Source organism: Pempheris klunzingeri, chromosome 2, assembly GCF_042242105.1.
Source record: "Pempheris klunzingeri isolate RE-2024b chromosome 2, fPemKlu1.hap1, whole genome shotgun sequence".
Lineage (NCBI taxonomy): Eukaryota > Metazoa > Chordata > Actinopteri > Acropomatiformes > Pempheridae > Pempheris > Pempheris klunzingeri.
In genome coordinates, this window is record NC_092013.1 from 11,261,153 (window position 1) to 11,287,934 (window position 26,782).

The window sequence follows — 26,782 nt, forward strand, 5'->3', positions numbered from 1 at the left end:
TAAAAAGAGACTTTTAGAGAATGAGAATGTGTCCAAAGGAAATGTACAGTGTTCTATAATTGAAAATGTCTACTTTGACTGTTAAACCAAAGGCGAAATATCTTCGCCTGTTTCTTACTAAAATCAAACCCATTTCAAAAACGTAACATTCCATTTTCCCTTTACATTGTCTCAAGAGGCCACTGAATCCTTTGGTATCACAGGAACTTTTCATTACATTGTTAGGCTATTTCTATAACAGCCTATGAAAATTAACAGAAAAAGAGGCTCTAGGTTATTATGCAGCTGATATTCCTGAGAGAAATTCTAGAAAGTCTATGGTCGAATGGAAATCTCATCCATCAGGAAGAAATCTGACACTATCTTATGGACATTTCCCCCGCTGGTGTGGGCACCCCTTCAAACTTGCCTCTGGGTAATTGCAGGATCAAGAGAAATTAGTTACTGGCAGATTCTTTCAACTGTTTTAGGGGATGAAAAGATTTTAAGCACAAGAGGGCTGCTGCCATTTTGTCCTGGAGGCTGAGTTTAATTAGAACTGTAGTCAGGAGCAGAGAAGTTCATGCACAGCATTCAGCCCTGCGGGTCAACGTGCCCCTGTAGGTTTGCTACTCCGCCTTCTCGAAAAAAATAAATAAATCAAACTGATCCCTCACCATGACATTGGTTATCCTTTCTTAAGAGGTTTGGATGGTTTCTAAAGGCCGCCATGGCTGTACAGGGCCTTTGGAATGTGGCCAAATGTAAACCCGCACCAGGGCGGGGGGACCTCACATATGAGCGTTTAAATCTGTTTCATCTTGGGTTGGAGAGATGATAAATATCCCCTTCAACATTATCAACCAGACACAGACGAAGAAGGTGACTGTGATCGCGACTGAAAGGGTACAGTCTCTGTGGAGACGGTGTGTGTATGGAATCGGTGATATCACTGCCTGCTTCACTGCCTCCCAAATCGAGGCAGGGATCAGGAGGCACTCATAATCTCCTGTGGTTGCAAGCAAGAGTAACTTCCCTGCTAATTAAGTGAGAGACAAACAGCATCATTGTATAGGAAAGACGTTGGTATGCAAAGGGATCAGAGCCGTGTGGTATAATGAGCATGTCATGTTGATGAGTCCAGCAAAGTGTGTGTGTGAGTGTGTGTGTGTGTGTGTGTGTCTGCTTTGTCTGAGGGAAAAGACAACCGAGTCAGAAGCATCACGTTTCTGACTCCAGACGAGCTCTGTTTTCAATCAGTCGTCTCCCAAATGTGTTCCTGCTCACTCTCCCATGCACGTACACACAAACACCACCTCCCCTACTAAAGTGTTTACACTCTCGGTTGCTTTGACCTGGGGTTTCAACCAGGATAGGGTTTATTGAATTAAACTAACCCCGGTTAGTCTTCTTTCAAAGAAAACAATCACTTCGAGAGCTACAGATTTGCTGCATGCTTTGAAATTACAAATGACAGATGAATCCCATGTAACTGAGCAACTAATCTGAGTTGGCCAAAAAAATAACACAAATACAATGGAAAGTTGGAAGATGGATGTGACTGGTCTGCAAACAGTCAGTCATCCAGCTATTTGGTGGGGAAAAAAGAAAAAGGGCATTTTTATGATCATTTATACAGATGTGGATTCAGTAGTTACACCACCGCGGTCAAGTCCAAAGGTTTAGCTCGACACAGCTCACAAAAATGTCAACATCTATTTGTGACTCCATGTGCTGCTAATGCTGGAAGGCAAATCTATTATGCAAAGGGTGCAGGTTTATTTCAGTTTATTTTATGGAACCTTAAAAATGGAATAAAGGAAATAAGGAAAAAACATATGTATCAACATATAAAACGTGGATTAAAATAACACGCAGCAATAGAAAACTGCTACAAGTCAAAATTAAGTTTACATCTGCTTATCTAAATACAAATTATGTCTAATTTCTAAACATGGACACTTAATTTGCAGCATGATATATGGTGTGAGATTCAAGAAATGATTTCATGATTTCAGTCTTCCTACTCATGAAGTAACCCGAAGAAATTCTGGGAGCCAAAGCTCATCATGAATCACAAGACTATAAAATATGTTAAAAAACAAAACATTTATTCAAACCACGACACAGTCAGTAAATAATGCAACTTCAGACACTCCCATGAGATACTGGACAGAAATATGTATAAAAATCACTTTTTGATACGCTTGAAAGTCTCTCAAAAGTTTATTGGTATTTTTCCTTGGTGAGAAATGTTTTGCTCTCTCCTTTCCTTTTCCTCCGTCTCTCCTTACGTTTTACGCCGTCGTTTTCCAAGGACAGGTGATGAAGATGCATCATCTCCTCTTGAGCTGGACGTTCGCTTTTGGACTGGAGTTCGTTCTGTTTCTCTGTGAATGAACATTTGAGAGATGACCTGTTAAGCTTTGGAAATGGAGGAGAAAGGAAACATGCAAATAATATATAATGATATGCAAAGCAAATAGTCCTATAGGTGCCAGGCTTTTGAAATATACATCTGAACAGGTGCCGTGTGTCTCATTTTGTAGTGAGACATGTAACCTTTTTACTACTCTGCACTAATCATATACATTTACTGTACACCAGCTGCGTAGCTTCTGCACACAATCCATCGCCTACCTACCATGACATGCATCTGTGGAAAATATGTCAGCCACAAAAACTCTTAAAGCCATAAAGACTGTGTATTATTCAATCTACAGTGAAAACAGTCTTCTTAAACATGCCTTCCTCTGTCCTGCCGCTCACCAACAGGCTTGGGTGTGTATCTTGGGAGAAGACACATTTGAGAGGACGGGGGGAAAAGCTTATAATTGAATCACTTCATAGATTAAGTTGTTTTCTGGGTAAGCATCTGCCAGCATGATTATTTTAACCGTTACCATTTCAGTGGATCAAGTCTACCAGTGCTTCAATAATAGTCATAATGTGTGTAGTAAATGAGAAGTTAAAATGAGCGCCTGTTCGGCAGCGGTTCATACAGTCAATTAACACCGAAGGCCTCTTTATTTTGACCAACTAATGCAGAGGAAATGCTATAAATTCTGCCGACTGCAATCAGCTAACAGGAAATGGAGGGAAGCGCATAGCCTGAGTGCATTTATTCTTGATTATCATGCTGCTGAAGTGATGGAAAAATTATTTTGACTCTATTTTGAGCAACAGGCTGCTTGAAACCCCTCTAGCAAATACATTACATAAGATTAAGCAGTTGCTCGCACCAGTGAAAGTCACTTAGAAGTAACTTGATGCGTCCCGTTACACCAGAGTCTGTCCATACAGTGAAATGACAAAATCTTTTCATTTTTAAGGGGTTGAGAAGAGAGATTTCTTACCAAAACAAAACAACAAACAGTCATGACGTGGGTGCTCACAGTGAGCATGGAACCTGTTTCGTTCATTAGTTAATTCCTGTTACTTGCAATTCTACTATGCACACAAAGCAGGAGAGAATAAAATACAAACTTAGTATTAATATTGAAAAACCAGTTTACAACAGACCTTTTGACAGCAGCCATGTGGGAAATTGGATAGAAGAAATGCTCGAAGACAGCCAACCAAAATTTATGTCAGATAACCATATGATCATATGACAGCAAGATCGTTGTTCTTTCCAGCAATTTATCAAGTGTCACAATTCCCCTCAAACTGACTGTCAATTCGACACTTTGTCACCGCTGAAAGTCTTGGGAAGAGGCGCCTTTGGAGTTCTCTCTAATACTGTCAGATTTAATTAAGATTCAACCCCTCATTATACTACATACAATTCTGGGAATTGTCTTCTCTAAAACACAATGCGACTTCAAGAAAAGTGACGAACATTATAGTTTCATAATGCAATTTTGAATACTTAAGTGAGCATTGTCACATATGGGCACTGTGATAATGCTATAATTATCAAAAAATAAATTCTATCCCTTTCCTGAACCACTCAGCACTAGAGAAAACATAACGGCCGCATATAATAGTGCAGAAGTTTTTGTTACTTCAGTTTAGTTGAGAAAATATAGTGTTTTTATTCTTAAAGAAACCTTGAAAGCTGTCACAGGAACACATCTGGACTGAGCACTCCATGCCTCTAAATAAGCCCCTTTCTCCTTATGAATTCCATACTACCACCTCAATATCTTTTGCTCTCATGCGAGTCCCGGTGGGCTCCACGCCTCAGTGAGCAGTGTTAAGTTATAGCTCTATTAGTCCCTGCTGACATAAACTGGTGGACACTAGCATTGCCTCTATAAAAATGTTCAGATAACATGACTTTGACTACAGAGGGGGGGGGCCCTAAAACCACAGTGTCTTGCATGTGGAACCACTTATAGATTCACATGAAGGGCTCTCTTCAGATGATTATTCTCCAGATGTATATCACCCTCCAGCCACTGACAAGATCTTATGCCTCTTTATCTTGACTGTATGGACTGGAAAAACAAAATTCCAGCACTGGAATCTGGGTCAGAAGTCCATATGTGAGCAGGAGAAGGATGGGGAGACATCTAAGTATAGTGGATTACTGGAAAGCAGGCGGTTGGCCACTGCAAAGTGGATCGAGACAGTTAACAAGTTCAATCGACACTTAACTTGTCATCGCTGGCGGAGTTGACAAAAGCTGGAGGATAGAGATAAAGCCTTGCCTTTTGGAAATAAAATTTCCCCTCACACTTGTTAGGAGCACAGACTTGGCTTCCGCCCACTGAGCCGATGAGGCTTTCCAACACCAAACACTACTGGTGTACTGTAACTGTATAGAGAAAAAAGGTGCTGCATGAGGGGGATGACATTAGGGATGAAAACTGGCGGGTCTGGACTTTGCTTCAAGGTCATTCAGAGAGAGACGAAGAGCAGAGTTTTCTGTTATCCAGAACGAGTACAAGGTGAAATCGCATTCGCATATATGCACTTCTATTGTGCGTGACTGACAAACCAGCACAGTACTATGATGAAATAGCATTTAAACCGTTATGTGCCACAAAATAACATGCTACTATTTAGTTCTGCATACAAAGACAGAGGACATGGTGTCAGCTGAACTGATTAGGAATGCTAAAATACATTAATAATAATTCACTCTAGTTTTCCATTTGTACTTGTCCTACCAATGACGAGCACAAGGCGACACCACCAGCACCGATAAGAGGGAGAGAAGACACTGCTGCATAGGCAATGCGGCACCACCTTCTGTAACTAAAAGGCATCATCCTCTGTCTTTGTGCGCAGGTCGCAAGTAAATGAGCAATGGGTCAGTGTAGTATAGTGAGTCCTCAAGGGTGAAGAGCTGTGTGTGGCTGTCTTATTGCACTGTCAAAATCATTTGACAGAGACGACAACAGCAATAGCCCAGTAACAAAATGAGAGCGGGGAAAAAAAAAACAGAATATACAGAAAGCAGCCCTCCAAATACAGTCTCAACACTCAGCCCACTTGTCACAGACTATAATTGGTTTGAAATATTACCACCACTGCAGCCGGATAATTACATAACTCCGTTTCTGACAAGTTTAATTGGATAAAATATTTTTTTTCCAGGGATGCCAACTTATCTAAACAATCACCAGAAGCTCAGGCACACTAAGTACAATAAAAACTGTTTATGTGCCAACAATTTGTTGATAAGAGTAACATGATGAGCAGTGCTATCTTGCTGCCTCTGATAACAAGTGAATTTCCCACACTTGCTCAAGGAAAAGCATTATATTACATGGTCATATAGGACACTAGTCACAACCTGCCCGACTTTAAAGGATGTCTTCTGTATTTTTAAACCTATTTTTTATTTATATATGTTGGTTTTAAAATGACAGGTACAAAAGGTTTTGGAATCGGTCCAGTGTATTGCCTCAAACAGCAGCTGCGAACTGACATTTAGTAATGTACTCTTTGGGGCAATTCAAATGATCAACACACGCGCACTAAAAGTGCACGGTGCCTGAGAAATGAAAGCCCTGTTATCTAAGAGGTAGGGTTGGACAAATAGTGTGATAGCGCCGACATGCGATCCATGCATCAACACAAACGTGCAACCACTTGTAATGGAAAATAGACGGCGTAGCATTCCTAGCATTATTGGTGGCACAGTAAGAAACTAAAAGAACATTTCTTTTCTTGACAGTAGCAATGACAGCAGAATCACTTACTCAGGCTTACTGACAGGCTCTGGACCAAAGATGTCTGAAATGGAGCTGTAATGGGAGAGAGACGCACAGAGGGTAAGAGAGCAGTTTAACTGATACAGAGTATTTACTGTGTCAGTAAACAAATAGTGCAGTGTTGGTACCTGAGTAACTGCCCTGACAGTGAGCCATCTCTAAATAGGCTGTGACCCTCTACAATCTATGAATAATACCTTTTTTTTTTTTTTTACAACAGGTGTTTTTACTGTATCACACATCAAATAGACAAGAGAAACAAAAGCATTATGGCCAACGACGTGAGCAGAACGGAAGAGAAATCTGACTTTTTCACACTACCAAGACGCTATGGTTGCGTGAGGCTGCATTAGGCAAACACTGCATAACAAGTCATACTGCACATATAGAGAGCAGAGCTGTCATTTTTTTTGTCCCGTCATACCAGCCAGCGAGATGTTGGATGTTAAAGATGTTAAATCCCTCTACAGCGTCCTAGCTGTGCTTATCTCCCATACTCCCAACACTGTCCCACCTTTGCCATTCAGGGCAATGCTGCAGTCACGACAAGAGTCAGAGCATGAGGGTCATCATCCCTTAAAAGAAAAGTACTGCGGGGGTGAACTACAGCCATAGACTGGGGTGATCATTTATTCTAAAGGAACATTATCAATACCAAATCAGCACTGCAACAGGTTCAAAAGTCTTCAATTTGTCAAGCCTCAACACAGCTCAACATTTAGTTGAAAGTCTGTGGAGAAATACATTTAAGACAACTCTCAAAACTTCCAAATTTAATTATAAGTGAAAATAGGCAAATATGAAACACGCATTTCAGTGAGGGCTCAGTACAAAAACAAAGCGCTAAATGAGCTTGGTAAACAAGATTATTGCAGAGTGAGAAACATTTTCACTTTTGACATTTTGTGGAATTGAGCAGCAGGTGCGTTTGTGAATTAACAGTCATGGTAAATTTATTTTGTTACAGATTAAAACTGTTTTCTCAAACATTTGTAGCTTTGGGTGGATCTGCAGCTTATTGGCATTACCATTTCATCCTGCTGTCTACCTCTACCTCAAGTGCACTAATGCACACAATGGGATGCTGTGCTGAGTCGATTTGGTACATGCACTGTAAGCTGATGTTATTTCTCATCTGCACTCATGTTCTGTCAGCCCTCAAATTAAAAAAGCTGACTATTTTGTTGTTACTTGAGTGTGACGTGGCTGTTCTGCAGGGTTGCTTTTGTTCACCAGCTCTGTTCTTCTGTTACCGTCACCTCTGTACACCAAGGTTAACAAGCTATTGTTGCTTAGCAAACTGGTAACAACGTGTTTGTTTTTGTGTGACGTTTTGAGGCTGTTTGAATCATGACTCTACTATTGTGATGTTTGCACTATTGTGATTTGAACAGTGGAAAGCATGAGTGAGAGACAGGGAGAGAGAGAGAAAGATATGGGAAAAAAAGCTTACTTCTCTGGAGTGTCAAATGAAAAAAATGAATCAGCCAAAAGTGATTAGTAGCAACCATTAAGTGTAGTAAACCAAATGTACAAATAAAGAGCACAGTATGAAGGTGCAGTTCAGAGTAAATAATTCCTTGCATTATTCATTTTTACATGGGGTATAAAATGCAAATAAAGTGCATATATAATTGTGTATTTTTCAGTGACTGATGACAGGAAATTAAAGTAATCCTATTTTTGAAGATGTATAAAGCTATGATTCTTTATATGACAACACACAAGGTGATAAGACAAAGACTGACAGTTAAAATGGGGAAAAATGAATGAGAACAGAGGGCAGCACACTGTTGCCTCGCAGCAAGAAGCTTCCACAACCTTCAACCTTGAACCTTTGTTCAGTTTGCATGTTGTCCCCGCATGCTTGCGTGGGTTCTCTGGCTTCCTCCCACAGTCCAAAGGCATGCAGGTTAGGTTAATAGGTAACTCTAAATGGTATGAATTTGAGCATGAATGGTTGTCTGTGTCTGCGACTGACTGGCGACCAGCCCACGGTGTACCCCGCCGGGGTATATATAAAATCTGAAAGTTAAAAATTTTTAATTGGTCCTTATTTTAATACTAGTAATTCTGTAATAACTAATACTGTAGAGGGTGCTTGGCCTAAATGTATTGCATGCAGCTATTTATAGCTGGCCTTGGAGGTGGAAAACATACTTCGAGTCCTTCTATAAAAGGCACCATCCCCAAGCATTGTCAAGGGAAAAAATAAGAAATCAGGGGGGGTCTTTGATATAGAGGTATGCAAGGTGCTGAATGTAATCATCATTAGAGGGAAGCTTTTTAGTTCCAACTTGCAATTTTGTTGTAACATCTAGCTGTCACAAAGAAGATCATTTCATTACCACAGCTGCGGTGTGCCCAGGGCAACTACTTTCCAAATTAAGTGGGGATACATGAGGAGATGGGCACAGATGTGCAGCAAAAAACTTAATTTCCCTTGACCAACTTAAAGATTATACATACACAGGGACGGATAGCCTTTAGGGCCACATTAATGCTGCATGGCTTCATTCTACGTTTTTTTGTCTTGCTTTGTCTTTTTTTTTTTTTTTTTTACACACATCCAATTTTATCTACTTTTAAAAGTGAGACACATTTATGCCACTATAATATGCATTCAAGACAAGCTGTATGTGTACACAGGCTAAATAAAGTGTACACAGCACCGCCAAATCCCAGTCTGTGACATAGACAAACAAGGTAGTGTGCTGGGATTTAGGCTACAAATTACAACCTCTGTTCTGCCGTCTGACTCCTGCAGCACTCTGTTGACAGCACAGACAAGAAACTATCAATATCAGTTTTAATGGGGCGGCCAACAAGCTTGTCTGAATCCCAGATGTAGACTTTGGCTATTAGGCTTTATTTAGAGACAGCAAGAGATCTTTGCTGTTTGTGCCTACACTCAAAGCTCTCCTGAAAAATAGTACCATTTTGCTGTCCTGAAATGATGCCTAATGTTTTAACTACAGTGTCGTCAACCTCAACGTTTTAATCAAATATACGTGGATGCTGCAACAAAACTCTAAGAAAAAATCTCCAACAACAACAATGAAAAAAAGAAAAGAAAAAAAGAAATTAAATCCAGAAACTGCTTCTGCAGCACTAATAATTGGGCCTCTTGTGACAGCAGGCAGGGTATATTTCCCTACAGTTTCACAGCATAATAAAAGTTACATGAATGTAGGAGTGGAGTATAAAGGGTGAAAGATGATGTTCAGGGCCTATGTGGTGTCAAGTGCTAACTACTTCCACTGAGAATCAAGGTTCAAACAAAAATCCTCTATACTGTACTTGATATAGCCAACATTCTTTTTTTATATCAAGGTTGTACTGCAATGAGAGAGACGACATACAAGTGAGCTCACATGATGGATTCTATATCATAAGTAAAACCTTGAATAAAGGACGTGTATTTTCTCATTGTTGTATTGGGCCATGTTTTTCTGAGTAATCGTAGGATACAGACGCTTTTGGAGACGGTTGCCCAGGCAAATCAGGTTTTCCCCTCGTTTCCAACACGATTACGTCTGAATGCAATCAACTCAAATTGGATTCCCACACTAATGGACATTACTATGATGGATCTGATTAGAAATGGTAATTAAATATTAAATTAATCACAGATTGCTACAATGCTGTTCTGTGAATGCCACACAAGAGGCTTGAAAATAAATTCTCACATTTCATATTTCTGAATTGAAGATTATGAATTGTTAGAGATACAGGAGGAAGCACTGCTTTATCAAAACAAATCGGAGGTGATTAAGGCTCAACTCAAAAACAAGGTTTCCACCTTTCTCTGGCATGAAAAGGACAAAACCTTGAGAACAAGCTTTGAGGGCGTCGCCTACTGTAAGTGAATAAGGACGTGTCTCTGAACTTGTGCTCACCTGCTAATGGACACGTCACTATGAGTGGGGCTGGATGACAATTCAATTCCTCTCGCAGATGGCTCCTCATCAGCTTCTCCGTCGCCTACCTTCATTGCTAAACAGTTTCTTGATTCTGCAACTTCATCTGTGGGAGGCAGAAATATACATCATCGTGTCAGACATCCTGGGGGAACCAGAGAAATTACCTGTCAAATGAGGTATGCATAAAATGAATGCCCCCGACAACCTAGTCTCCTTAGGAAACCAGATTTTTTCACATATTCTTAATATTTACGCTTAATATTTTCTCTTCAAACTCCTGAGGGAAATGTACTTTTCTTTTTTAGCTGCTAAATGCTCCACTAAGTTCACCAGCTACTCACTAACTGTCCGCTGAAAACAACACTATGAGAGCAGCGAGAGTGACTCAGAACAGTAATGTTGTGGGCTGGACAGCTAAACAATGAGTTAAAACCTGCTATAAAGCTACAGAAATCAAAGGGGAGCAGCAGATTCGGGTGGTGATTCTCTGTTGGTTCATCACTATGAATGACCCCCTTCACACTGTCAAATTGTTTTCACATTGTTATCTGACACTTAAACACTTAAAAATGTTGATTATAGCCTTGGTATATCTTGTTTGAGGAATCAGACTAGGGTGCAAAATATAGAGAAAACATTTTCAAAAATTATTGATTTAAGACTGAAAAGCGCTGGTATAAATTACCAATACAATAAATAATATAAAAACTGTAGGCTTCTTAGTTGTGTTCTAACATTTTCACCTTATATTTCTTCTTTCCTGTTCTGCACTCCCTCTTTAACATTTGATTAAATGTTCTTTGCATTTCCACTCGTTCCAAAGACATATGGAAATCCATATCTTTATCCACTCTTTCCAGATGCGCACAACAAAGGCGTGCACAGATGGAACAATAAATTGCATGCACATTATTCACAAAGCTCTCCCTCACTCACACACACACACACACACACACACACACACACAACCAGCAGAAAGTCACAACAACCCCCATCAAGCTGCATCCCATGACTTATTTTGCATATTGTTGTTAAAACAAATGTGTCACAAGGCAATTAATTTGCAATAGTTTTACTAAAGGATTTGTTGTTTTGTCAGGACATTACGTCAACAGCAGGTTACCATGGGGATCAGGTGGCATTTGCTGAAGAGTACTTGAGAGGCTTAAAAGTCTCCTGTGGCTTGAGTAATTATCATTCCTTGAAAAAGTGTTGCAGTACCTGAACAGTGTGTTTTTTGTGCATCCTCTTCCTCTTCTACAATGACTTCTTGTTTGATACGAGTCTGCCTGGTGGTCTCAAGCCGACCCCGAACCTGGGCGACCAGGCGGGAAAAGTCGCTGCTGTGCTGCTTCCCTACAAGCAAAATAGCATATATGGTGGAATAAATAAGGATGCTCGGAATTTTAAATAGTCTTGATGCTATAACATTGTGAAGTATCTGAGGCTTGCATTACTCGTCAATGAGCTTAACGCTGAATAAAATGAGCATAATGCAAGACAACATCTTTGTGTTGAAGGATACACAGTTGCCAATAATTTTAAAGTTGACCAGATGCATGTAGTGGGAGGAAAAAAGCTGACTAAGAAATATGAGTTCCAAATTAAGTTCCAACTTCGAAAGGTTGCATATGTTTAGAAAATTACAAACTTTTATTCTACAGCATAGTTGCGAACTCCAAGATGAAATCACTGTGGCAAAAAAACAACAAACAGACATTATAGCCTACTATGAATGGAAGCGAGCAAAAGAAGAATAATTAAGTTATGGCAGTGATTGAAAAGTTAAATAAAGGACTTCATCACTTTCCAAACACAAATGTGTGATGTTCATATAGACACAGACAGGAGAATGGAGAGAAAGACTGTGAGAAAAAATGAGTGAAAACTGAGAGAAAGAGAACATTAGCAGGATCTAAATAACATCACTGAAAAAATAATATGAACCTTTTATTTAGTTACAAGTAAAAACGAATCTCATGTGTCCCAACTGGCCTTTATAATAATTAATTATGCAGTTAACAACATCTAGACATGAAACAAAGACCAGCGATCACCTCAGGTGCCTGAAAGATTGTTTTAAAAACTGTAATTAAGGTTCCCCCCTTGCTGCATACTTGTCAGTTTATTGGAGCCAGAAAGTCAGAAAGGAAAGAAAACCTTGTTAAAGGTGAGGTAGGACCAAGAGACAACTGCTGACTGTGATTGGCTGGGACACTAGTCAATCAAGCATACTGAGAACCTGAGAAGGAGGTTATATTTTAATCAATTCACTAATATACACCACTCCAACATGGTGGTTGCGTCAAATCTTCACACAATTGCGTGTATACAGTTTTGGTTACTAAAGTGGGTCAAGACAGTAGCTCTGTAATGCTAAAGAGGCTCACAGGCAGTTTGGGTGGCTGAGATGTGTGAGTTTAACAGAGTCAATGAGGCCATTAATGCTGTTACTCCAGTCACAACATAATGGTTTTGCTTTCCATGAGTTGGAAGGCAGGCACATGGACAGATTAAACATATGAGGGGCGGTTCTCTTCTCACAAAGAATGATTTTCCTTGAATCTGGTTATGAGAGTGTTCTATGAACAACCAGCTACTGATTGCATCAACACTGAAAGAGCATGTTGGAAACGAAAAGACTGAAAGCACCCAGCAGAATAGGTGTAGGCATGCGCGCGTGTTGCTTTCACCTCCCTGTCTGCTCATTCACCATTCCCCATGCCGGCAGAGTGAGTCATCCACATCCTCCTCTGATAAATCAAGAGGTTATCACAGCAGTGCGGTTATTTATAGAAGCCCCCTCCTGTGAGTCACATTCATTTTTCAACCACTTTTAAAGTTAGCTCTACGGAGTTATTTCCAACAAGCTTTTCATCTCGTTCGACTATGACAACATGACTTTGGATAATGCTCTCTAATGCTGCTGTTCTGTCGTGACCTCTACCCTGAGGATAAAATCCCAGACCTGGTCTAAAATTTGGTGCATCTGTAAGTCTGTGAATGATTATCTCCTCTCTGAGCTCATGGCGAAGGAAACATTTACCAACTCTCACTTAGATAGCAAAGTAACTATACAAGTCATAACAAAAACAGTAAATCATTATCATTTACAATCAAAAAAAAACTCGCTGAGCACAAAGCAATTCTGCTTGTTTCGGTTGCTGGTGATGTGTTGTGGAACTTGGATGAGACTGGCTCCTAATGGAGGACCTCTAGAATGAATAAAGTAAGATTGAGATTTGGGCTGGGTGACACACTCACTGAATATGCAAAGTTGTAATGGTTGTTGGAGAAATAAAAGCATGCCTCCCCAGTTACCAGGAGAACACTCTGTACTTCTCCGCTGCAATGCCATGCAACAATTACTCAACTGTGCCAAAAATAATGGTGAGCAGTTACTGTGATGGATAACCTCTCAAGGAAGATTCAGGACTCTACGAGTGAATTTTCCCACCGAACTAGCTGCCTAGATGAGGAAAAAAATAAGCACCATGATTGGTCTAAAAGCCTATGGTCTGTTTTGGAAAATTGTCATCACAGGCTGTCATTAAGATGCCCAAAGTGTATCTAAACCTTAGATTAGATTGTGATATCTCTTTCTGAGATAAGAGTGCTAAAATCTTTGTAGCCCAAGCTTGTGTCCTACACTGTTCTATGGACAATACTTCTGGGAGAGGTTTTAAGAAAATGTAATTTAATAGTTCAGCTTATTTAATACTTTGAGGTATTCTAACAGAAATCATTAAACCTTCCCACAGCATTTCAAAGCAGAGGTGGGCCGCCATATTTGAAATGAATACTGCCTTCACTAATGCCACACACTTTTATGTAATAAAACATGAACCTTCAGAGAAAAAGAACAGTCAGCATTTCAATGCAAACCATCTCTGTTAAGAAATTTCCTGAAGGAAACTCTAATCAAATGTAAGGCGCTGCCTTCAATTTCTGTCCGTCTCTCTCACGAGTGTGAGGGCGAGACAAGGTTTATTTGTATAGTAACTTTGAAAAGAGTCACTTTTCAGAGCAGTGCATAAGATAGAATAACTTAAAAGGGCAATGAAAAGGAAAATTAAATACAAGAACATGAAATGGAATTAAATTGAACAAAAAGAGTCATAGACAAAGGAATAAAACTTGTCATAAAAATTGTAAAAAGTAGATGTTACATTTTGATGGATGCAAGCATGTTTGTACGTTATTCTGTGTATTTCTGATTACTTTAATAAAGGCTGGTTGGTCTTAATTACAATAATTGAGCCATTGCCTCCACTAGCCTTGTTTTTAACAGTGGTGAACTCAGTATGAATCACAGCTGCACACTCAGGATGACGAGGACACCGTTGTGAGTGTAGAGAAAAATCACACCAAAATGTTTACAGAAAAATAAGATATGCTGACATTAAAAAGGAGAAAGTACCATTACAAATCATTTCAGTGATCACAAATCTGGTCAGTTCGATTGGAGCTCAAAATCAAATTCATTTATTGGAGAGAAGCGGTCCATCTCTGTGACTTTGGCATCTCTTTTCCTACAGAAGACAGTATTTGCACGTTTGTAAACGAACCACAGTTTCAGACATAGTTTGGCCATTCGGCTACACATAGGAGGTCATACCGTCTTCTCTACCTTTTTTCTCACTGGTAATGTAAATTAATTAACTCCAGCTCAGATAAAAAAGTTAAAATCTTGCAAAAAAGGGTCTTATGAATGAACTTATGAATCTAAGCAGTTGTATTCTATGGCAGGTATGCACCATCTGATATCAGTCTGTGCCCTGGCTATTCACAGAAAGAGCAAAACTGAGACTTGTAATTCCAGGGACAGCATTGTGATAATTTTTTATTTTTACTCCTCTGGGAGTTTAGCCGTTCATTGTCATTATCTTTCTGCAAAGCTGTATTTTTAAACTACAAATGCAGAACTGTGACCAGCCATTTATGTTATTTCCTCACATGCTGGCGCACACAGCATATGCATACTGGCCATCAGCCAAGTCTTCACACTGTGTTCAAATGCATCTTTCAACGGAAGAACTTTGCTGGCGCTGATTTGTTGCTGTCAGCTCGGTGAGTCAGACCAAGACGGTGTCACATTGATAGTAAAAGTGTCCTGAAAAAGAAAATGAGCATAGTACTACTTACTATAACTTGAATGCATGTCATCAATCTCCTTCTCAGACTGCTTCTTTGAGAAAACCATCACCTGCATGAGATTTGAATAGATAGAAACACGTTTAAAAAAAAAAAAAAACATGAAAATATTTCAACAATATTTGCAAAGCAGTTGCCCTATCTAACTTTAAGCCAGCAAATAATTAATGGAATTGGCAAGTTCTCAAAGATAGTCTGTGAAATTTTCATTCTATTATTACTTCTTTCCAATCAGTGTTTTTCAACAAAATGAACCCTTTCTATTATTAAGACCTAACGAACATTGAAAACACTTCCTATCTCTACACTCCCACCTTTTATGGACCATAATAGCTACCAACTGTCAACATGGGGAGGACCCCTTCATCAAGACATGGTTCTACAGGACCACTAATAGTAAAAAGAACTAAAAAACTCCACAGGTTACATTTAAGAGGAAAAACAACAATACAATTTCAGCCCTCTAGATCTACATCCCATTGAGCAGTTAGTACGCACAGGTTTGGCTTTAGCTTGCAGTTGATTCCTGATCTTCTCATTGCCCTCGATTTCTTTGGCAATATCTTCAGCTGTCGGCAGGGAAAAGAAAATGTTTATGACAAATGCTGCGAGCTATATGAATTGTGCCATCTAATGCATAAAAAGGTTTTGACCCATGAGTTCGCTGTTCAAAACTGAGGCAATCCTCAGGATGCCAATAAAGAAAAATAAAACCTCTAAAGATCAAATGTGCACATTAATTTTACATGTCCGTGCCTAATTAAAAAAGGATTCAGGACAGTACATGAAATCTTATAGGAAAACAACTTTGATGTAGATGTAAATCAATTTATCTGAAAATGTAATTCCCAACTGGATCTTTATTGGAGTTAACAGAGTAAACAATGTCGCTGTGCATTTGTGCAGTTTTTTCCCACACTGCATCATCGTGCTATCACAGCACTTTGATGGAGTTTTTAATAAGCAAATTTGTTTCATTTGTTCCAGTGATGCATATACATCAATAAGATAAAAAAAAAAACAATAGCATACGAGTTACATTACTCAGCCTATAAAACCAAACGCGCTCACCTGATTTTGGGTTCAGAGAATCACACTGGGCATTGTATAAGTGCACAAACTCTTTGTGTCTTTTGATCAGCTGGTCTCTGGAGCCCTGCACTGAGAGATGGCACTCCTTCAGCCTCCTCTTCAGCTCCTGCAGAGAAAGCAGGTTGTACACCAGCTTCCCCATAGGACGCCTCGCCTTGTCGGTGAAGCTGCAACTGACATGACAACAGGTTTATTTCAGTAATCACCAGGTATTACTTGACAATGCCTGATGGGGAAGCATTTCTGTACTCAGCTGTAATAAATTTCTCTGACTGCACTGAATAAAAGCCTTGGACATCTAAGCAGAGAGGAATGATGGAAATGTGGTCAGTGGCCACACCAGCTTAGCTCATAATAAAATGGTATTAACAGACGGAAGTTGCCATTTGTCAAGCTGTTGAAGGCACATATCTCTGATGATTCATAGCCCCGTTGTAATTAGACAAAGCTATTTTTTATTTTTTTTTTTACAGAATTTTATATTTTGACTTGAATAAAAGACATTAAGGGTAAGTTATCAAGGTTTGCAACAAGAGGAGTTCTCCTCATGTAGACCAGCTGCGAAAGGCCAGAATATTAAAACCTCTGCAATTCATCATTGTGACATTGAACTCTGCTCCAAATGAAGTGTTTTGCACTGCTACGCAAATATAACTAACTCATTAACAGTAGCTCATAATTGCTGCATAGGTCATTAATCACCCTGGAGCACTAAGTTTCAGAGGCCACTAACAAGGATCAGTCCCTCAAATCATGTCACGGACCCTGTCTTCATCAGAATCTGTAGCCAGATTGATGACAATAATACAAATGTAGTAATTGCAATTGTATACTGTACAACTTCAAATATAAAATAAATGACAATCCTCCCACTATTTCATCCAGAAATGAATGTTCAGCCACGTTACCCAGAACCTATGCTCCTAGACAGTGGAAACATTTATTCTGGGATATACTCATGTCTGCCAAACCCACAGTCAGGTGACACAGATAAAGTTTCATCTCAACATACAAAGAGGAATATATACTGAAGATCCAGGAAATTTACACCACATCCTAGTCTAGCAGAAGTACTAGAAGTAAGGGAAAGACGCTAACCTAGCTCTATCAACGCTGAAAAAATATTGCTTCTTCTTACGTTATCGTCTTACGATCCAAGTGGATCCATCCAAAACTGTCATTAATCCCCGTTGAGACAAATCCGAAATGTGTTTTTCATCCTGTTTCATAGATTTAAGTCCAATAATCTTAATATGGCAGCCCTCAATGTAAACAGGAAGTTTCAGGTTCCCCGTGCAGCCTCAGTTGTCGGCCCAGAAATGGCCCCAACAGATAATTGCTCCTAAGATGTCTACTTATCCCCACAGTTTTAATTACTTTTGAAAACCACAACCCTTTTAAAAAAAAATACCCCCCCCCCCCAGGTGAACAAAAAAGATCAATGCACATTGCAACACCTCTCTCATCATTCTAATCTTCGGAAAATCTATTAAGTGTCTTTAATTTATATCCCAACTCCCTGCAGCAAAACAGTCTGAGCAAACAGTAGATTCATTTAAGTGATCAGGTGAGTGGCGATATTACCTCCTTAAGCTTTCCATCTTCTCTCCTCTGGTGAGACACGTGTCCAGATGTTTGTTGATGAATTGCTGTGGCACACTAACAGAACACACAGGGCACTCCACTGCAACACAAGAGGATACACAGAAAATATTAATAGCATTATTAAATAAAATTTTTTTGAATGCTGATTAAAATCTTCTGCCATTGCTTAAGGACTATATCTCTGTTTCATCCCTATTAACTCCATATGTTGCCACTGACTACTGTCAAAAGAAAAAATAGAAAATTCAGATTGTTTCAGCTCATGTCAGAAAACTATGTAAAAGGAAAAAAATTGAAGCTTACTTTCAAATTGGTAATGTCAGGCCAAAAGCAAGTTTGCAAAACGGTTCCTGCTCACCACAGGACACAAAAATGACTTTCACAAAAAATAAAGGTGGTTTAGTGCAGTGGGTTTCCCATACCAAGCAAAACCAGTAAAATGATTTTAAAAATACTTTTAGATTTAAATATCATCACGTATCCTTCAGGGATATTTTTCTAGCTAGTTTGGAGACAACCAGATTTTAATCGGTGGGCAACAGAGGCCAAACATCAATAAAGCCAATGAGGGTCGACTAACTTCTGGTATATTCATAGATACACAGAAAGAGAAATAAATGCGAAAGCTATCATGTGAATGTGAGCCAGTTATGTCAACTGGTTCCAAGTTACAGCAACAGTTGACGATACCAGTAGATCTAAAGCCCTTTAAAATGAACATGATTAAAACGCCACAGGTGTAACTCTCATCATCTTTGTGAAGATCCTGCAGCTTTGTGAACGTGAACAAGCCAGCTATTGCTGCAACATCCAGAATAATGCGCCCCCTATTGCAGCATGCTCAACCCACAGGTAGAAAAGCTTCACCTTTGATTACAGGCTTTACGTCGTTCGGCGGTGACGAGGAATGCGCCATCTCAACCCCAGCGCTGATACTTTGCGAGACTGTCTCCTGTTTGATTGAGATCAAACCTTGGCTAGATGCCTCCTCCACATCCATCGGTTCTTCCTTCACAAACACTGGAGGATGAGCGCTTGCTGTATGTAGGTCAGCGTCATTTGCATTGTAGGTGTGTGCAGTCTCTTTTTCCCCCCGCTGAAAACACTGAGCAACAGACCTATAATCCCGGGTTTCTTTAGCGGGAGATGTTTTCGGCCTTTTTTGGAAAAAGTGACTTAAAGATGTGCTGTTACACTTTTGGCCCCTCTCTCTGGGAGTTTTGCATTTGACAGCTGAAGCTGGGGTCTTTGGCGATATTGGAGGAGATTCAAAAGTTGCTTTTGACAACTGCTGCCTGGAAAAAGAAGAAAAGCAAAGTGCATGTGAATTAAAAAAAAACAACCTGTGCAGCATATGATTCAGACATGCACAAAAATACATTTTGATACATAAAGTAGCATGTTCTGCTTCTCTCACAACAATAAAATAATTTACACAAACTAGTAAAATAGAAATCATAATTACATTAAGTATATCAGGTAGGTTAGTAGACATAAGGTCCCCTTAAAAAACATATTGAGCCCATTAGACAGTAGAGCAGTATGTGCCAACAAGTACTGTTGACAGTAAAGGGAGCCCTTTGACGTTTAATGCCTCAGTACAATTATCTTGCTCATTTTCTACTGAGTGAGAAAAAGTTGACACCTTGGCTACAGGCTTGGAAATGTGGAAAGCAAACAAATAGCAGCAGGGCCTCTACTTGGCAATAAAATGGAGCAAATGAGGTGTGTGATGTTCTGCTTTCCATATCTAAAATTTATTTCTGCTTACTGTCTCCATTAGAGCAGGTTCTTTCAAACACACACATGCGCCAAAGCTGCTTTTCACAAATGTGCTTGAAGAAATATGCCTTCCACCCGCCATTAATCTGTGGCAGTGCATACAGCCAGGTATGACTATAATTCGTCACTCCAAAGAAAAGTTTATAGTGAAACTTTGCATAATTATTTTGACTTATCTAAGTGTCGTAGAAGCAAAATAACAAAAAATGTATGGAAAGCATGTATGAGTTACAAAGTGAAAAGTTGCTGGTTTCATACATTCAATTAAACATTCTCACTTCTATAGATTTGTATTGTATCGTTCAACTTTAATGATAACTGCTATATTACTTAAGTGCACTGCTACTCAACACAGCCTGGATAATTCAAATGTACTAATCACCTTACATTATAGCCATTAGTTGAAACCGTTTCTGCCTCATTTGAGCAAAATGTTTTTTCCACCACTTTTGCGTGTCAAATGGTTCAAAATAGTACTGTTCCCCAGCACTTTACTAGCTGTTGCCATAGAGAAGACACCAGCGAGAAGAGCAAATCAGACTGTATTTTTACAGACAGAGTACATTTTTAGTACACTTTGGGTTTAAAATTAGTAACACACATTAATGTATATTGTGGCTGCAGTGTCACTGATGTTTATTCCAAAATCTTGATTCAGAAACATTTCACAGGTTCAAGGATAAGACAGTAACTGAGTACTAATTCCACTTCTGTGGTTGGAGCTGATCTAAATATTCATTCCAGTTCAATCTGATTGTATCCACCAGTCATTACTCAAGCGGAGCCAGCAGGCTCAGTTGTTTCATTATAAATAAACAGGCTCTTAAAAGGGAGTTAAGAATAAGACACATCAGAAATGTTTGCAATCTTGTTTAAACATTTCCAATTAACAATAAATGAGGCAGGGCACACAAAAAGAATCACATAGAATAGTTTACTTTTTTTTTTTTTTAAAGTTAGTCTTTCAGAAGTACACCAACAGGGACGTGTGATACTGAATGAAGGAATGAACACAGAAGTCTAATTGATATTCTGTAATAACTAACAAAACAAACTAATTGAATTTCAATTGTCCCATCATATTGATTCAATTTACAACGTGAAAAATAACCTTTTACAATTAGAACGGGGTGTTAGGTGCCAGAGTAGGTACTGTAGGACTTTTAAAGCTGGATGTTAGTGACCTCAAACACATGCACATTTGTTGACCCACACTCCTTTCATTCATTCACTCATTCATTATACTGTTTAGCCTTAAGGCCAGCCAGTCACAGGGCTGACAAACAGGGCTCCACACTCACATCTACAGGCAATTAAGAGTAATCAAGTAACCTGCATGGACTGTGGGAGGAAGCCAGAGTACCCAGTCAGAGGCATACTCCATTTCATAATATATAATCTAATATACCTCAATAATTATTCAACCCTAAAATGGAGTTGAAATAACGATGAGAAATGTATATAAAAACATTTTTCAGTTTGTTCTATTTAAAACACAAAATGCTAAGATTCAGGAAATAACATACACTGTATTCATAACAGAAACGGGCATTGTACCCTTAGTGATTGAATACATTAAAGAGCAGTACCCGACATCTCAACGTATCAGCTCCATTTCTACCTAAATAAATGAGTTTACTGTGTGGGAGAAGAGACCACAAGGTAGCTGGTTACTGTGATAATATAAATGTGTGGCACTGATGTAACAGCTAATGGTTTGCTAGAGAAAAAAGCCTCTGGTTTAATGGCAGTAAATTAGTGCCATCAGCAACCGAGTGCAGTGTTTTCCACAAAGTTTCACGGTAATAAATGTGAGTGGCCCAATGAAAGAGGCAATCCACACGTGTACCAACCACATGGATGGATGCTTGAGTAATTTCAATATTGTGTCTGCTATTACTCTGGCTGTTCGGACAAGTTTTTCCACAGACGGAGATCTATAATGAAATAGCTTTTAAACTTAGTAGTAAGTAGTAATATTTACTTCACGGCAAAGGAACACACTGTAGCTAAATTATTTGAGACAAGTCTATTACTATATGACAACAATAGTTTATGGCTGAGTCACCTATCAAGAAATCCCATTTTTCAGACATTCAATGCTAGACAACAGGAAATTAAAAAGCGGAGGAAAGAGCAGCTGTGTAAGCTACTCATCCGTAGCAGTGTTGACAATCAGAGAGTCCGCAGTTTGAAGGAAGACCTTTCAGGGTGTGATAACACTGAAGTGATTGATCAAAAGGGTGAAACACCATGGCTTATTGACTTGATAACAGCACTCAGACATTATATTGGCATTAGCCCAGACATTGAAGAAACAATTCTGATGATGTTAATTTGAGTTTTTCCCAATTCATTTTTCAGGGACAATGCCGACTGATGAACAGAAAATGGGCCTGAGCTTCTCTAGCAAGCTTATTTTCATCAGCTTTCCTCGCCAGATGCTATGAGGCACCCAAAAACATGGATCACTTCAGAAACTCTACTCATAGGCCATTCTGCAATGCAAGGATAAAGCAAAATATACATCCCTAAGGAGATCAGTGTTCTGTTTTCCTTTTGTATTATTATTTCTTCATTTAAAAAGAGAAAAAAACTAATAGGGATACAGGGTGAGGATTATATGATGAGAAAGAGGTTATGGCCCTAAACAAGCAGAGATAAATAATGCCAGGGGCTTTTGTGACCTACTGTACCTTGATATTTACCGAAAACTGTGTTAAATCAACCAATGAGTGCGAGCACGTGACTAGTGCTTCCAGAGGGCACTCAACTTGAAATGTTTTCCTATACTCTGATAGGTGTCACAGGAGAAAAAATACAAAGAAATTTAAAATACCAAGACATTTCCTTTAGACCAGCTCTGGACACCACTCCCTACTCCTACATCCTGCTGTAATGAAAAAATATCAGCCCTAAAGCTACAAGACACACACAGAAGTGCAATACAGGGAGAACCTTGAATGACCTCAGCTGATGAAAACAAAATCCCCATTTCATTTACAGAAAATCCTTAAATCAGAAGTAGATTACTGGAAGGCAATTATAAGCTTTTTTGTAATGCTGGTAAATTGAAGTAAACTGATATTGGGTCCCTTGCGGACGTATTGTAATCTGGTCAATAACAATGGAATCCCCTGAAATCACCACAGTAATCGTTTTCTCTCCAGTTCTTAGAAGCATGATGGGACAAATCGGTGAGATGCTCAGGTGGTGCACCTGTGTTCATGGTACAGAGGTTTGACTTGGATTGTGGCGTAAGTCTTATTTCCTGATCTGACATTTTCATTATTATGTTGGTTTATCTCTGAGAGCACAACAATTTAAAATAATTACACGAGATATAAAAACTAAAACTATGCTCAGATCCTTGTTCTCCATCTGTGGTGGTGTACAAAAGGCCACTAAAAAATCTTGGCTTTAACAGTTAAATAGAAGCACCATTGCTCATCAAGGACCAACAAGCCAGTTCCTCACTCGCTCCAGCATCATGAATTTATGAGTACTGAATTCTTTATGCGGACAAATGTGGTTGGGGCAGTATTAGTTTTTCAAACTTCACTTCGTTCAAAACCGATACAAAAACAGCACTTTGTTCAATATTTATGTTGAATCTTGCAATGCAGTTGCCTTTATCATTCAAGTTGATATTTTGATACCACTGTAAAAGAACAGCTGCTCTTGATGCAGGGTGCACATTCACAGAGAAAGTTGCAGTACGTTTCAGTCATAAGACAGCAACCATTTATACTGTGTTGTGTAGTTACCTTGCAGCTTGAAAGTTTGCGACCAATTCATCCAATAAACGGTTGTTTCTTAAGTCTTGTTCTGTCGCTTGCTAAAAGAAAAAGAAGCAGCAAGATGTAAAGGAAACGTGCCTCCTTTATCAAACACAATTAACTACTGATGGTGCAATTGTGTCATCTTTTTTATCATACTGATGATCATGGAAATCATCATGGGCATAATTATGCACTCGAGTCAATTTCACACTTACTGTATTGCAGACTGGACACTGCAACTTATATGAAAAGAATTTCCTGATGCACAAGGAGCAAACTGCAAAATGAAACGCAAACAAAGTTTATGTTATAAATATAAGATCTAAACAGATAAAATATAAGATCTTAACAGATTAAGATCTGTTAGCCAGCAGGTTTATCACTTCCCTCCTTTCATCAAAGTTGTTATTCACCGACAATTTGGATTAGAAAAATACATGTGAAGAACTGTTCTCTTCAGTGTACAACTGTATTCAATCCACATACGAGGAGCATGCGGTGCGGCTCAATCATTACTGCTCCTTTGAGCTTTTCATTCAGCCTAATAGTGCACTGACATACAACACAAAGCAAAATTCAGAAGCAAAAAAGCAGGCAAAGTCTATGGGCATAAATAGATGAAGGTGAAGATGCATCAACCAAAAATAATCCTGTTTCAATTTTTGCAGTGAACTGACTTGATATTATTATTGCTAGCAACAATATCTGGAGGGATAGATAGTCATGAAGGACTTCTGCGTGGTTCACTAACCCATGTTGATAACAATACCAAAGCAAACATAAGCTATTATTTAAAAATATGGATTATCATCCAATGTTCGACTCTTACTGCTTTGAAATTAATTTCAAAAGGATCTCAGCTGCTTTTTGCTTGTTAATACAAGTCACTCAATAGTCTTGCCTCCATAGAATCAATATTTTACTGAATTCCTTATTACCAGAACTAGTACCTTAGCTACTCCAAAGAATGGTGTACTTTTACTTACAGTTGTGAGAGCATTTAGTCATCATTGAAATATTGAGGAAGTCGAAGCAAATGGGACACCGAATCAGAGCATCAATATTCTGTAGATGAGAGAAAAAACAACTCATAAAACAACTCAGCTGGAAATAAAAAATAACATAATAATACAATACTAATAAAATAATTGATACAAAAAAGTTTAATGTTAGATGACAAAGTAGCCTGGAAAAACACAATAACCATACACACTGCAAATAATTACTTTACTGCATTTTTAAATCAGAACTTTTATTCACTTATTTACCTACATCCTTTCTCATTGTGTGTTTCAGAACATCTCCCACTTGGTTCACTGACAGATATCCAGGACATAAATTAGCGTTAACGTGGCCTGACATGACCTCTATAGTTACATTTAGCTTAACGCTGGGTGACTGGTTTTGCACTGTAGCATTAGCTAACACGCTTTAGGTTGCATCGTTGAATAACAGTAACTTTAGACATTCTGCATGGACAGGGTTCAAAATTTATATTTTGTCTTGTGATCGATGTTAACGTTAATTGTAACGTTACCATTTTAGCGTTACATCATCATGTGTGTGTTTGTTGCATTGTAGCTAGATGGATAGCTAGCTAATGCTACATTAGCATGTATTAGGTCAACCATAGATAAAAGAACAGGAACAGTTTAATGTATTTTCAGTTAAATTTGTTTAGAATTAAGTAACGTTGCTCTTCCGTGTTAGCTAAGCTTAGGTAACGTTAGCTGTTGGGGTTTTTCATTTAGCCAAGAGCTAGCAGCTGTTAGCGAAACAGACACGTTTTAGAGTAATGAACAACTTACTTTGAGACATGCCAGCCCGGGTGGGAGCTCCGCTTCCATCTGAAAGGACATGACTAAGCAAAAAGCTGCGATTTTAGAAAGTAATTAAACTTTTTGTAGTGATCGGCGACATAAATCCCGCTCGAAGGGATGCAGGATACCTCTTTACACAACATCCGCCGCGTTGTAGTCCAGATCAGAGATTTGTAGTCCATATTAGGGATTTGTAGTCCAGATCAGAGTTTTATGTCGCTACTCTAAAACTCAGTCCTCCGCTACATTGTGTCAGATGTACATTGGAATAATACCTTTTATGGCAACATTTAAAAACACAATGGCATTTCTTGTCCGTCTTTCTGTAGGAATAATATGCTTTTTTTGTATTTGTATATATTTGTATATATACAGTATATGTGCAAAAAATTACAGACACATTTTTAAATTAATGTAACCTTAATTGATTTTTTAATAGCTTGATGGATTGGAATAAATTGCTGCAAAAGGGCAAAACAAAAGCTTTTCTGCAGAAAGGTGGAAAAAAAATACTTTCTTTAATGTATCATTCGTGGCCTGTTGCTTGTATAAAGGATGCCCAGTAGCTAAATGTCAATTCACTTATTTAATAGTTTTACCATTTTTGATAGCAGGTCATGCAGTTAAACTCACTCACAGGATGAACATGATGTGTTTCTGTTTTTTAATATAGTGGACCGCATTATAGGTTAGATACATTTTAATGATGAATACTGAGAGTGAGTCAATGTTGAACTTTACCAGATGCTTGTATTCCTTTGATCAACCAAGTCAGCTACTCAAAATTTGAACACTGTTAAATGTAACCATATCTCCAACCAGGAAATCTGAGAAAATGGTTATCCCATAACAACTGACTTACTTGTGGTGCCTCTGCTGTGACAGCCTTGCTACTCTTCAGTTGATAATGGGGGAAGTGATCCTGGATGACATGTGTAAGTAGGAAAAAATATGCTACAACCAAAACCTCGACTTCCCACCAGAAAAAAAAAAAAAAAGTATATTATGTATATATTATCATACCTTTCTGTGTGGCTTTGACAAGTCCTCGTACTTACTAATGTGTCGTAATGGGAAACTCTTAAAGTAAACAATCTTTCTACATTTAAGGCATCATGGAGTAATCAAAACATCATGTCCTTGAATTCGAGAATGTATAGCAGGCTTTTGAGGGGCCTCACAGAGAGTCAGCACATACAGTATTTTCCCTTAAGAACCTTTTATACCAGTAAGCTTTTGCCAGAGGCCCACCATAACCTATAATAATCCTGATCTCATTACTACTTGAGTTAGTATTACAGGATATTTACTCACTCCTAATAATTACAGTAAATGACAAGGAGCTTGGTGTGTACCATGATTGCATTTTATATTATTTTAAAATATGGGCAGTCTTATACCTTTGATTGAATGGCTTTAGACAGAGAGCAGTATTCTTCCCTGGTTGCAAGAGCGTTGCAATATTGCCTTGAAGGAGA

The 26,782-nt window shown here is 38.7% G+C and overlaps 1 protein-coding gene across 2 annotated transcripts; it reads right to left on the reverse strand.

Moving 5' to 3' along the window:
- Positions 1-2,069: 2,069 nt before the first annotated feature.
- Positions 2,070-25,422, reverse strand: rad18 (RAD18 E3 ubiquitin protein ligase). Of its 2 annotated transcripts, XM_070845259.1 has the most exons (13): positions 25,293-25,422; positions 24,471-24,549; positions 23,700-23,761; positions 23,470-23,540; positions 18,788-19,215; positions 17,900-17,999; positions 16,295-16,488; positions 15,722-15,792; positions 15,215-15,275; positions 11,291-11,425; positions 10,046-10,172; positions 6,135-6,179; positions 2,070-2,369 (listed from the first exon to the last, which is right to left on the reverse strand). In XM_070845259.1, the coding sequence occupies exons 1-13, from the start codon at positions 25,341-25,343 to the stop codon at positions 2,270-2,272; spliced, it is 1,524 nt and encodes a 507-aa protein (XP_070701360.1). In that variant the 5' UTR covers positions 25,344-25,422; the 3' UTR covers positions 2,070-2,269. The 2 variants fall into 2 exon arrangements, with proteins under 2 accessions (XP_070701360.1, XP_070701368.1); XM_070845267.1 differs by lacking the exon at positions 6,135-6,179.
- Positions 25,423-26,782: the final 1,360 nt, after the last annotated feature.

Excerpts from the sequence above, each read along its gene's own strand:
- rad18 (XM_070845259.1), bottom strand. The coding sequence starts at position 25,343 with ATGTCCTTTCAGATGGAAGCGGAGCTCCCACCCGGGCTGGCATGTCTC. Across the intron at positions 6,180-10,045 it reads AGTGACGTGTCCATTAGCAG|CTCCATTTCAGACATCTTTG; the intron begins GTGAGCACAAGT and ends CTCCCATTACAG. Across the intron at positions 2,370-6,134 it reads GAGCCTGTCAGTAAGCCTGA|AGAAACAGAACGAACTCCAG; the intron begins GTAAGTGATTCT and ends GTTCATTCACAG.